The sequence below is a fragment of the Manihot esculenta genome, chromosome 1 (genome assembly GCF_001659605.2).
Source record: "Manihot esculenta cultivar AM560-2 chromosome 1, M.esculenta_v8, whole genome shotgun sequence".
Taxonomy (NCBI): Eukaryota; Viridiplantae; Streptophyta; class Magnoliopsida; order Malpighiales; family Euphorbiaceae; genus Manihot; species Manihot esculenta.
Genome location: NC_035161.2, coordinates 35,168,589 through 35,181,783, shown reverse-complemented (window position 1 = coordinate 35,181,783; position 13,195 = coordinate 35,168,589). Strand labels below are relative to the sequence as shown.

Here is a 13,195-nt window from a genome sequence, read left to right as displayed (position 1 = left end):
TTTGAACTAATCTAAATTAGAAGTGATTAAATAGTTTATTTAAAATTTAATAATTTAATTATTTTTGCTCTTAAATTCCTTTATCATGTATTAATAATATATTTTATTATACTACAATATTAAATTTTCTAAATAATTATTTAATTTTAATTATAAAGATCGTATATTTCTTTTATAAAAGACTTTTTTTATTCAGAAAATAATTAAAAAATAAATTTTTATTATAAAGAAAAGCCTTGACAAATATTTTAAAACTGTTTTTTTAATCTTAAATAAATATCGAAAAATTGAAAATTAATTTTTAGTTTTATTCATTCAGAAAATTGGTATACGTAAATATATAATTTGATTTTTCAATTTTTTAGATAATTTTCTTGGAAAGCTGCGTCAATTTTCTACACAAAAAAGGGATTTTTTCCCCGTTTTCTTTCATCATTTTGGTTTTTTTTTTTTAATTTAATTTTTTGCTTGGGTCGGTGGCATTTCTATTTACACTATTTACAGCGAAATTAGGGCAAAAAATACATCAGAGCAAGCCATCGCACATGCACTAGTCACTAGCGCGGCCAGAGATTTTTTTGTAGAGAGGGTGTTGAAGTATCGAGAGAAGCCATTGCCGTAAACGACCTTTCTCAAATTTTCCCGTTTACCCAATACACGGCTTCGTCTCCATATTCTTTCCATAAACATACCTCTCAGTTGCTCTCGCAGTTGCTCCATTTTATCGCACACAGATTTCGCACTAATTCACATCAGTCTTCGTCAAAACCCTAAAATGTCGGGCGGTTTTTTTCGGGTACGTTTATTGCAGCACGGGCGTCCTTCTTTTTTCTAGATCTAAACTCATATTTGTAAGCTATAGATCTCGAATCGAATACGAATCAACGCTAACAGTGGTGGTTTACGAATTGTGTTTCTAGGGTACTTCTGCAGATCAAGATACTCGATTCTCGAACAAGCAAGCTAAATTGTTGAAATCGCAGAAGTTTGCTCCCGAATTGGAACATCTGGTTAGTTTTTTAGTAGCTTAATTTGGTCCTCATCTGGTTTTGCTTGTTATTTGCAATTGGAGCTGGGTAGTGTTCATATTTTACTAGAAATTCTTTGCTTTTTTTTTATTTTTTTTACTGCTAATCCAGGTGGACATGAGGAAAGTGAAGATGGATGTTATCAGACCATGGATTGCTAATAGGGTGACAGAGCTTCTTGGATTTGAAGATGAAGTTCTTATTAACTTTATTTATGGTCTCCTTGATGCAAAGGTATTGAACTTCAGCATTTAACTTCAGTCCTTTTGGTTTTAAGATAAGAATGTGTATGTTTCTCGTTATTTGCTTGAATAGGAGGCCCTTTTTTGGGCCTGTACTAATATAGTTGTACGCATACTTGCCTTTAGGAATTGACTTAATTGGCATAGCAAACCCCATCAATCCCAGGTCTCAACTGAGCTATGGAATGATGCTCTAGTCTCGTGGTCTATTGACGGGAATTTTCTTGGGTTTTTTTGCACTATTTTAGTTCACAACATGGTTGGGTTTCTGCACTTCTTTACTTAACAATACGGCTTAGTTGTTTGAGTGTTGTGTGTATTTATTTCTATATACAGGAAGTTAATGGAAAGGAGGTTCAAATATCACTTACGGGATTTATGGAGAAAAACACTGGAAAGTTTATGAAGGAGCTTTGGACCCTTCTTCTCAGTGCACAAAAGACTGATAGTGGTGTTCCCCAGCAATTCTTGGATGCCAAAGAAGAGGAAACACGGAAGAAGCAGGTATGGCATATTTTGCAGTCCTGATATAGTTCTTAACAGTAATGCTGGTGCCCTTCTCCAACTGCGATAAACATGTTTTGCAGGCAGAGGTGGATAGGATAACAAATGAAATTCAGAAGAAGAAAGAGAAGGAGGGTAGAGAACTTGAGTGGGAGAGATCAAAGAAGATGGTAATACTAAGTTATTCATGCCAGAGTTAGATTCCCTGGACTTGAGTTTTTGGTTTTAACTTAGTTTGTGTTTTCATGGTATTCAGCTAGCTTCTGCAATTATTTGGGTTCATGTCCTTTACCTCAAACTACTGTAGGACGGTGGGCCTGAAACAAAGGCCATTGTTGCTGCTGTGGAGCAAGTCTCAAAGCATATGGCAAAGGGGTCAAGTGCTGATGCAGAGGATGTGAAAGAAACTGATAATAGGAATGGTGTCAGAGGAAGGAATGGGTTAGTTATTTCATCTATGGATTTCTTCTGGTACTGGTTAATGTGCTGTTCATATTTGATTAATTCAAAACAGAAAACACTTGATTAATAGGTAAAATGACTGGTATATGTAGAAGGAATCTTGAGATGTGATTTAGAAACCTGTTAGTTTTGTCATTATTTTGTTCGTTGAAAGCTCAGCTGAATAGCTATACTGGCTTTGATGATATTTACATCATTAATGTCTTCCAACTATAATTTTTTGCATTATGGGATGTATTACATGTGGTGTGTTTATGTCTAGGATACAGCAATACTACAAATTTGCATTTGGCAACTAGGAATATTGCTGCATGACAATATAATGGATGCTTTACAGATCTCTAGCATGCGATGCACCTATCCTTGCATGGAAATTCTATTGGTCTATAGATGAGGATGTTCTCCAATCTGTCAGAATTCAGAAATAGTATTTTTTCTCTGCTGTTAAATTTGAGCCATCTGAGTTTGAATTTGGTTTTGGTTCATGATAGTGTTTATTGGGCCAGCCTATATTTCTATACCTCACTGGCCGGAGCATTGATTCTGTTCACCTGGGATCATCCCTTCGGTTTATATCTAACATGCATTAAGAGCGGGTTACATGCAATTTTTCCTTGGGAAAAGGAAATCAGTTGATCTGCATGGGATAGGTGACCGAGCAGTAGCGCAGAGAACTCATTCAAAGGCATCACCTCGGAGAAGAATAATATACGCAGTTGTCCTGTATAAAAAAAAATACTTCCAAAATTTGTCATTCTGGTCAAGCTATTAAAGCCAAATAGGATATGCTGTCCCAGCTGTTACTAATTGTTTTGCAGAATGAAGATCCACAATTAGTATTAGTACACATCATGTTCTAGTCTTTACTCCTTGAGATATTTTATACATATATTTTAATGTTTTTTTTTTGTAAGCAAACAAGTGTATATGTTTCTCTGAGACATGGAATCACAGAAGACTGTCAAAACTAACAATTAAAAATCCTGCAGGTCTTCTCGGTCTCCCCATTCAGTTGATCGTTCATCTTCATCCCCTCGGTAGTTTTCCTTCCATTAGTATATTTGTTTGTGCTTTTCTATTTATGTCTTGACATAGCTTACTGTATTTTTGGTGTTTTCTGCAGGGGTTCACCTTCTCGAAACAGCAGGTCATTTTCAAATTCAATTAGTCATTTGCGATCTGTCAAATGTGCCCCAATATTGATTTAGTTATTCGAATACAAGAAGTCATTCTTGCCATTCATTTCCATAGGCTAGCTGTTCAGTTTATTACTTATTTATTTTGGTTATCAATTGGGTTGTGTGAATATTCTTGTGAGCATGTAGAGAACTTTCTGAATATCACATTCAATGAGAGATTGCAGGAGTAAGATGGATGTTTTTAGTTATCTGTTTCTTTCTTTATTCTTTAATTGTAGCTCCTTATACAGTTTATATGTATTTCAGCGACAGACACAAGACTAGGAGTTTATCAAGATCACCAGAAACACAAAGACGATCTGTTTCTTCAGACAGGGTGTATCACTCACCAGGAAAAAGATCTATTACACCTCGTCGAAGGTTTTCATCTCGAGGCTCTCTTTCTCCTTCAAGGAGAAGGTATTCTAGGCCAAGATCAAGATCATCTTCACGCCACATGTCACCTTCTCCAGTACGACGTAGATTGCACTCTCCATTTAGACGCAGATCTCCTTCACCAATCCGGCGTAGGTCTCCCTCACTTAGTCGACGTAGATCTCCCTCACCTATTCGGCGCCGTAGATCTCCCTCACCCATTCGACGCCGTAGATCACCCTCACCCATCCAACGTCGTAGATCACCCTCACCTATCCGCCGACGTAGATCTCCTTCACCCCTTCGACGTAGAAGATCACCTCTGCCCCTTCGACGACGATCACCTTCACCTGTGTGGCGTAGATCACCCTCACCAATGCAGCGTAGGTCACCCTCACTTATTCGCCGGAGATCTCCTCCTTCAAGACGCAAATCACCCTCCCCCTTCCGCCGTAGGTATCAGAGATCTCCATCAACTCCCCATCGCCGGTCTCCATCACCAAGACGTAGATCACCTCTTCCTTCTCGTAGAAGATCACCACTTCCTTCAAGGCAGAGGTCTCCTTCACCTTATGGATCAAGTTCTCCTTCTCCTGTCCGGTATAAGTCTCCTTCACCTGTAAGGAAATCTTCAAAGGAACATAGGAGGTCACTTGTGCAATCTCCTGGGGAAAGAGTTGGGTATGTTCTTAACCTTCTTGGGCACTTAATGTTTCCCAACTTGTTTACATTTTGGACCTGTTACATTGACCATATTATTCAAATTCATGTTCCAGTGTACGGGAAAAACCATCCCCTGTGTTGCGTCGATCCTTTAATTCTCTAAGGTCTCCACAAACAGATCCAAAGGATGGGAAGGATTCTCGTGTTAAATTGGCATCTTTGTCCCCTTCACCAGAGAGGTCTCCTGTTCGATTGGAATCTCCACCACTCTCAAGGACTAGGAATTCTAGTGAGGATAGAAGGTATACATGAATTCGGGCAATATCTTAGCGCCCTATAACCTCATTATATTTTGATGCATATATTCTTACATTTTTTTGCTGCTGCTGAAGGTTAACGAGTCCTTATGAGAGCCCCGTGAGGCAAAGAAAAGGGACAAGAAATAGGTAAGAAAGTGATCAATAGTTAAGTCAATACCTTCACTCCATTTTGTAGTATTATGTTCGGGCCACTCCTTAGTATCCTATGAATTTATTATTTTTTGATATTTTTTAATATTAAATACATATATTCACACATTGCTGGTACTGAAGGTCGACTAGTCCATATGAGAGCCCTGTCAGGCGAAGAAAAGGGATAAGAAATAGGTAAGGAAGTGATTGGTCGTAAAGTCAATACATCAACTCCATTTTTTTAAATATAATTTCAGGCATTACATAAACTCATCATATTTTGATATTTTTTACTGTTGAATACATACATTCACATATACTTTACTGATGCTGAAGGTCCAGTAGTCCATATGAGAGTCCTGTGAGGCAAAGAAAAGGGATAAAAAATAGGTAAGAAAATGATTATTAGTTCAGTCAATATTTTGACTCCAACATTCTTTAATGATCTTTTAATATGTGTTTGTGTGTGTGTGTGATTATGATTGTGAATGTGCTTTGGTTGCTATTACAGGTCTTCTAGTCCATCTGCAAGTCCTGCAAGGCAAAGAAGGGGGCATATTACACATGATGACAGCTTAAGCCCTCCACGGATGCCAAGACAGCAAAAAACTCATCAAGAAAGTCCTCGGTGTAGAAATGAGGATGAAAATACTGATCATGCTCGGTTAGATTTGAGTTCTTAAACAAATTCTGCTTGTTCTTAAATTCTTTAGGTTCTTGTAAAGTGGTTTAATAGTTTTGATTAATTTTTACTCTGCTGATTTTGTTTTAAAATGGTTTTCATTTTTCTTTCATGTGGGATCAGGGATTTTAAATCCAGGTCTTCACAGAAACAGTCTACGCATTCATCCATCATCAGTAAGCAGAAAGAGTCCCCAGTCAAGGTCCATTCGAAGGAGCATTCTCCTCAAAGAGTGGCAGGTCATCGGGTTACTGAATCTAGGAGCCGTCTTGATATTGTGGAATCAAGAAAGAAAGAGCAGGAAATAAATAGGTATTTTTTTTTTCTAGGGTGGCATTTTTCCTGCTTACTTTGATCAGTTGGTATGTTTACATGAACTGACAGATTTGTTGTCTTTGGCACATCCCTCAGTGAGAAGGGTTCCCAGAAGGGGGCTTATGCTGAAATTCCTGAGCAGCAGAAATCTCCAACCTCATTTGAGGAGCCTTTGCTGGGAGAGAGACAATTGCCTTATGCAGGAGAGGGTAGAAAATCTGATGAGAGAAACCATTCACATTCAAATAAGGTCAAGGACAGTGAGAAAAACCGTGCACATTCAAACAAGGTTAAGGACAGTGATAGGCACCATAAATCTGAAACTATGCCAATGTTGGTGGAAAAGGCTGATCATAGTAATGGAGGTGGTGGTGCATTTGATTCTGGTTCAGAGGAAAGTAACAAGCGCACAACTGATGATAAGGAGAAGCGAAGGCATAAAAGATCACATAGGGAGGAAGTGGCTTCAGATGATGATTACAGCTATGATTCTGAATATGAAGAAAGGAAGGAGGCTAAGAGGAGGAGGAAGGAAGAAAAGAAACTGCGGAAGGAGGAAAAACGTCGGCGTCGTGAGGAGCGACGTCGTAGAAGGGAAGAACGGCGTGCAGAGAAGCTCAAGTTGAAGGATTTAAAAGATAATAATTCTTCTGATGATGAATTTGGAGGGAGGATGGATCCAAGTGATAGTGAAGATGCACATTCTGAGCAGAAGAAACTTGAGATTGAGTTGAGGAAGAAGGCTCTTGAATCACTTAAAGCAAAGAAGGGCATTAGTCACTAATTTATTGCTGTCGTAAACATTATAATATCATTCTAATTAAGATGTTCTTTATATATTTTCTAGGAACTTTGTTTTGAATGGGAGTTCTTTTATATTGGTAACTGTTTAATGTAGTCTGTTTACTGCTGGCAGCTGAAATGGATAAATGAGGATTTCCTGAGCTATTCTCTTGAGTGCAACTTTGTGCAGATTTTGCTGCTAGATATTCTGGTAATAATTGTTTCTTTTGATTGGGTATCATTTTGTTATTATTATTATGATGATTGTTGGTTTTGTCATCACAAAAACAGTTATTAACAGGGATATAGATATTGAAGCATCTCATTGCCTTCGTGGTGGCACTTTTTTTTTTCTTTCCCTGTTAAAAAAATGTCTTTTACAGACTATGGTGTTTTCTTAGTGAAACAATTTCTTTTTAGCTTCATTGGAACATGTGAGTTTCAGTGATAAGAAAATGAGGTCTGGAAGATTTAATAGAGGTTTGTTGACTAGTGGCCAAGAGAACCTGTAGGCGTAGTCAGTTTAGCTAGTATGAGGTAAATACTAAAGTTGACTTTTTGGTCCAATTGGTAGATGAAAATATTGCCAACTAGATGACTTGCGTGAGCAGACAATGTGCAGGTCTTCATTTTGAACATCATTCAGCCTTCAGGTGACTTATTTTCATTCTTTACCGTCTCCTTTACAATAGCTCACTGCCATTGTCTATTGTTGAACCAGCTTGGTTTCTGTTGGCTGGTTTCTCATTGCATTTTTGGCTTAATTTCTACATGGTTGGCAGCTTGATAGTTGTTCCTAAAATTCTCCAGGATGCTGTTGTTCCTGCGCTTATTTTATCCTGATATCTGCCTGAGTTTATTTGATGCATAATGCATTCTTGTGCATGTATGTTGCGATGTCTAGATCTCTATAAAAAATGTATAGCAAATGCTTTACCATTCCATGGTGATGATGTTTTGCACTCATGAATGTCTATTAGTTTTGACCATTTCTGGCATGTACAAATATTTAATACAAGGAAATTAATCACGTAGTTTACCATCTAATCCTTTGTTTATTGCTTGCTATATGTATTGAAATTTCATTGGATTTTATACTTAAGTTCCACATGTGGGGTTGAGGCTTTGTCAGTCGTTTTGGGGTTAGCTTGCTGATCCTGTCAACTTAAAATTTTAATTATTTTTTATTTTTATGCCAGCCAATGCCCCGAGTATTAGCCCTAGCTTGTGTGATTGATAATTCAAATTTGTAGTTCAGCGTCATACTCTTGAAGGATAGCATTGGTTGATTGCTTTTGGTGGTTTTGTTGATATTTCCAGGCACTTAGCATGGCCATAAAGTATGTTACAAAATCATCAAGGAAGGAAGAATGAACTTGTTGCATGTTGTTGCCTTTATTAACTCTTCTTGATCAGTGCTTGGAATTTATGTGGAGATTCATCTCTCTATAGTAGTGTTATTAATCTAGCAGTTAATACTTTCATTTTCACTTTCGATCCCTACTGCCTTCTGATCCTGGTCTCTTCTACCGGGGCAAGCTTTGTATTTGTTTGTTACATTGACTCATCTGCGACCGTAGATTTGATTGTATTATTGTTCTAATATTTATGGAATCTCACAAACAAGCTTCAGAAAAATTAGATATCATTAAAAGCTTTGAAGCGGACGGGTCAAAAGCAATGGTATTAATGGAACGGAGTGCCTTTAATAGTTTGAGTATGGTGTTGAATATACCTAGTCATGAATGTCATTTGCGACTTCTCCATATAGCTACTTTTGTATGACGTGCCTGTCTTTGAGGATTCACATGTGCATGCATATTCACCTGCTGTTTGATGAGTTATGGCAATGTTATTTTCCAATTGATAGGTTTTGAGACGGAGGAAAGCTTTTTTGCACTATCATCATGCTCAAGCATAACAATTTGGGGTTTGGTATTAGTGTATTGGTAGTTTTCTATTTCTAAATGTGGTATATGCATCACTTAATCTTGGTTTGTGATTTTGTAACATGGCCGTGGTGAGCATAATTTTCAAGCGCCAGCGAAGATAGTTTGATGAATGCATCTCTAGTTGCTCGTTGGCAGCCCAAAGGTTTAGGCCGTGGTGGTGAATCTTGTGAGCTTCTGTGCAATCCATTAAATGTTGCATTTTAATCTGTCAAGCGTACATGGGAAATTGGAACTTCATATGTTAACCATATTCCCACGAGTGAACATTATCTGAATCTAATAATGCTATAATCAAAACTCGGGTTGGTGGAATCGGGATGGAGGTATGTAAAGATGAGTTTCTCTCGTCAATCTCGTGGCGTTTTGAGCGGGCGACTATCTTAAACCCAAATGCCAACGTGCTCGAGTATTGTAGGCATTTGATCGATAATACGAAATATTGAAGCATCAATCGAGATTTATATAGCTATTATTGTAGTGACCCAAAGCGTAAGGGTAAGTCTGAATCTGTAATTGTCCTGGGCTTCTTGTGTGGTCCACAGAGTGTTCAACACGCAAGATTCTTCTACCAAATCGTCTAGCGTTTAACTCCCTAGAATAGATAACCTATGAATACGTGGCTACAGCCCATTTGCAAGCCGTCCCTTACCTCCACTTCTGGATAATATCCAAGCAAAAAACTGTTGCATTTGCCACAGGCAGGAAAAGCAATACACCTGGATATGGTGAGATACCCAGAAAATATCAGGACTACTTGGTGGGGAGAATCACTATTTGGAAACTTCTCTTTTGCCTTAGATGGCTCCAATTCTCACCTCCAATTCATTTCTCCTCGCTCCCAAACCCCATTCAAGACACCCTCTCAAGATTCCAAGACTCCGAGTCTTTGCCAAAAGGGCTGGATCGTTCTCCCCATTTCAGCTAGGTAAACCTAAAGACGACGGTGCATCAGAAGTAAGCCAAAATGGTGGTTCAGGCAATTCGGGTCCTTTTAGTTTCAACTTTGACAACGTACCTGATGTAAAGTCTCTGATACCTATTGTGAGTGAGCCAACTTCTGGTTTGTCGTTTCCAAGAAGGAAGGATGCTAGCACAGTGTTTGTAGCCGGTGCTACTGGGCAGGCAGGTATTCGAATTGCACAAACTTTGCTGCGTGAAGGTTTTAGTGTTAGAGCTGGGGTTCCTGTACTTGAAACTGCTCAGGAATTGGCTCGTTTCGCAGGGGAGTACAAGGTTAGCTTCTTTAACAACTAATTACACTCGTTCAACTTGAATTTAAAAAATCTGGGAAAAGAAAAACGGTTTTGTATAATGGGAAAAAGGGTTTTACCTCTGGCGTGAAAAATATAGTTGTGAATTGGCATTTTCAATACCTTTATTTACAGCAATGAGTGAATTGTATATAATCTATTGGATTGATAGGATGGTAGTATATAATGTCAAAGAAAGTGCTTTCCATTCAATGTGGACGGATGATTATTAATGGGATAACATCGACCTCTGGATGTTCCAGTCACAATGAGCTACAGTCTCTTAAAGCTAATGTGTTATTATCTTCATAAATTCCTGCTGCTACATTCATATCACAGATCATCTCAAAGGAAGAATTGAGACGCCTTAATGCTGTTCAATCCACTTACGAAGATGCAGAATCAATTGCCAAAGCAATTGGTAATGCAAGCAAAGTTGTGGTCACAATTGGGCCCGCAGAGAATGGTCCTAACTCTCAAGTCTCCACATCTGATGCCTTGCAAGTAATCCAGGCTGCTCAGCTAGCAGGAGTTGGCCATGTCGCAATAATCTATGATTCAAACGCTGCAGGTGCTTCAACTTATAATGTCCTGGACGGCTTCACATCATTCTTTAACAACTTGTTCTCACAATTTCAGCCATTGTCCATACCTGAGTTCCTGCAGAAAGTAATTGAGACAAATGTTAACTATACTTTCATAAAGACAAGTTTGACTGAAGATTTTTTGCCAGAGAGTTCTTATAATGTTGTTCTATCTGCTGAAGGAAGCACTGGTTCAAACGACTACAAAGTAATGTAATGTATGCAATTATTTCTGTTTCATTAATTCTTGGGAGTATAATTTGTTCTCTTTTCCTTTTGTTTGTGTTCCTTATGTTTCTTTGTGCTATGAATTATCTTCATTAGGTGGCAAAGTCTCGGATAGCGACTATAGTGGCTGATGTTTTCTCGAATACAAAAGTAGCAGAAAATAAGGTAAATTTAATTAAGATTGTGTTTACTTTACCGGCTAACATGTTATAACCAGAACGTGCCAACTTAATTTCCATGGGTACCCAGCAACCTTTACTCTTTTCTAAATGATGTGGTTGGCCTATGCTTATATTCTAAACCAGGTGGTGGAAGTTTTTACTGATCCATCAGCACCCTCAAGGACCATAGATGAGCTTTTCAGGTAAAGTGTGATTCTGATATCTTCTTATCATTAAATTTGTGCTTCTTTCCTTGAAATAAGAGCTTGCTAATATTATAAAATTGCATTTAGTGTCATTCCTGAAGATGGAAGAAGAAAAGTTTATGCAGAAACTCTTGCAAAGGCAAAAGCAGAGGAAGAAGCAAGGGTAGCTGCTGAGAAAGCTCGTGAAGCAGCCGATGAAGCAAAGAAGCTTGAAGAAGAAGTGAACAGGCTTTCAAAGCAAGAAACTAAAGTAGATAGTCTAGCTGAAGAAGCCCAGGAAAAGGCTGAGGCTGCCGGGATTTCAGTGGAAAATCTCTTGAGCAGAGCAAAAGACATTGGAGCAGGATTTTCTTGGGAGAAACTTGGTTCCCAGATATCAACTGCAGTTCAGACGACTAACGGAGAAAATCTCAATGTGCAGATTGCTACTGTCAGGGGACAAGCCAAAGCTCGTTCTCTCCCTTTTCAAAAGGCTTCTGTTAAGCGGCCAACCCCAAAATTATCCTTGAAACCAAGAGAGGAGCCAAAGGCAAAGGCAAAGGCCGAGGAGACGGAATCAAAGACAGAAGTAAAGAAACTATTTGGCGGACTGTTTCAGCAAGAAACTATATATGTTGATAATGAATGAGACAAAGTAACCCACATCTTGTCTGATGCAGATGCCATTTAAAGTTTGTAATGATGTTAAGAGTAGAAGTCTAAACCGAAAATGTGTACTATTTAAGGTTTCCCAATCATTTTCCCTTTCTTTAATTTTCAGTGGCTCCAAGCACTTCTTGCTCTCCCATTCTCATTCATCTGTGTAGTAATGAAGGTGCAGGCCGATGCAATGGCCAGTGAATACAATGCTCACGAGATGGCCAAGAAACAATGAAGATGGGGATAGTGTGAACTTCAAGAACAATCTGAAGCATACCTGCTGTTGAAGATTCCACAAGGCAATTTCTAGTCTTGGTCTATTACAATATAAAAGGGATGCTAACTGATAGTTTTGTTTTGTTTTTATAATGAAACAACTCAATTATGCTCTGTTACCATGTGTTAGTTCACTTAATAAAAATAAAAATATTAATTTCTTATTATTTGAGACTTGCTTATTTTAAGATGCATAATAATAATAATAATAATAATAATAATTCTAAATTAATGTCTCAAATTTTTGCGGGGAATATTCTTCTAAAATTAATTAAAAATTTTGATTTCACTGTAAAAATTTTAAGGTATAATAGTTTGTTTTAAAAAATCTCTAACGGTTTGATTTTTAAATTTAAATTTCGTAATAAATTATTCCTTACAGAGTTTTCTGATTATTTCTAAATTATTGTTAGAATATTTAATTTAAACGTCTAGCTAATGGTTTGGACTTTTCTTCTTTCGTATTTTCCCTCTTGACTCATAAGAGTATTGTATGTGAGAGGGAAATAAGAAATTACAAGATAAGTTGCGGTTACATTTTTTAATTATTTTATTTCTTATAAAAATTTACCAATTTAATGAATATATAATCTTTATTTTCTAATAAATTAAAAATATTTTTTATGATTACAAAATTAAATTACATTGCATGAACAGCAAGATGTTTTGCTTCACAAAAATTTTCAACAAAAAATTTGCTATTAAGAAAGCAACTGGCCCCACATAACCTCCCTTCTCACTGAGCTAAATAATCCAAGACATAAATTAGAGATACGAAATACATTGGTCATTGAAGTATGGAGAAAATATAAAAATAATAACGATATTTACAGATTAATATTGTCAGAAAAAGATGACAATTTACCCATGATTATTATTCGTAGGAAATTATCAATCATATACTTTGATGACAAATATTTATTATTTTAAATTTAAGAATTGCCGAGTACACATATGTGACAAATTTGTTATTATTATTATACTAATTTGTAATTTTTATAAACAATTCTGATAAAAAAAAATATGACACTTTAAAATTTTTATGAAAATATAATATTCATTCATTAATAATATCCATCCATATATGAGAATAATAATAATAATAACTAACTAATGAAATAACATATAATATTCATATAAACAAAAACATCAAATACAATTATTCAATAATCGATAATTATTTTTAAGTTAATTTATTTAAATAATGAACAATAT

General features: G+C 36.8%; 2 protein-coding genes across 8 annotated transcripts; both read left to right on the top strand.

Annotated features, from left to right (window-relative positions):
• The first annotated feature begins 509 nt into the window (after positions 1-509).
• LOC110620314 (serine/arginine repetitive matrix protein 2) lies at positions 510-6,849 on the top strand. 6 transcript variants are annotated; one of them, XM_043959485.1, is made up of 17 exons: positions 511-796; positions 921-1,010; positions 1,140-1,262; positions 1,607-1,774; positions 1,858-1,944; positions 2,082-2,215; positions 3,226-3,273; positions 3,360-3,383; positions 3,682-4,470; positions 4,566-4,754; positions 4,845-4,898; positions 5,046-5,099; positions 5,241-5,294; positions 5,416-5,568; positions 5,710-5,898; positions 5,998-6,697; positions 6,818-6,849. In XM_043959485.1, the coding sequence occupies exons 1-16, from the start codon at positions 776-778 to the stop codon at positions 6,683-6,685; spliced, it is 2,865 nt and encodes a 954-aa protein (XP_043815420.1). In that variant the 5' UTR covers positions 511-775; the 3' UTR covers positions 6,686-6,697; positions 6,818-6,849. The 6 variants fall into 6 exon arrangements, with proteins under 6 accessions (XP_043815424.1, XP_043815420.1, XP_021619731.1 ...); XM_043959489.1 differs by having other exon boundaries at positions 510-796; positions 3,688-4,470; positions 5,998-6,849; XM_021764039.2 differs by having other exon boundaries at positions 5,998-6,849.
• A 74-nt stretch (positions 6,850-6,923) lies between these two features.
• LOC110620562 (protein PLASTID TRANSCRIPTIONALLY ACTIVE 16, chloroplastic) lies at positions 6,924-11,818 on the top strand. Of its 2 annotated transcripts, XM_043959504.1 has the most exons (6): positions 6,924-7,337; positions 8,555-9,869; positions 10,226-10,678; positions 10,795-10,863; positions 11,004-11,062; positions 11,153-11,818. In XM_043959504.1, the coding sequence occupies exons 2-6, from the start codon at positions 9,435-9,437 to the stop codon at positions 11,691-11,693; spliced, it is 1,557 nt and encodes a 518-aa protein (XP_043815439.1). In that variant the 5' UTR covers positions 6,924-7,337; positions 8,555-9,434; the 3' UTR covers positions 11,694-11,818. The 2 variants fall into 2 exon arrangements, with proteins under 2 accessions (XP_043815439.1, XP_021620081.1); XM_021764389.2 differs by lacking the exon at positions 6,924-7,337 and having other exon boundaries at positions 8,296-9,869.
• The last annotated feature ends 1,377 nt before the right edge of the window (positions 11,819-13,195 follow it).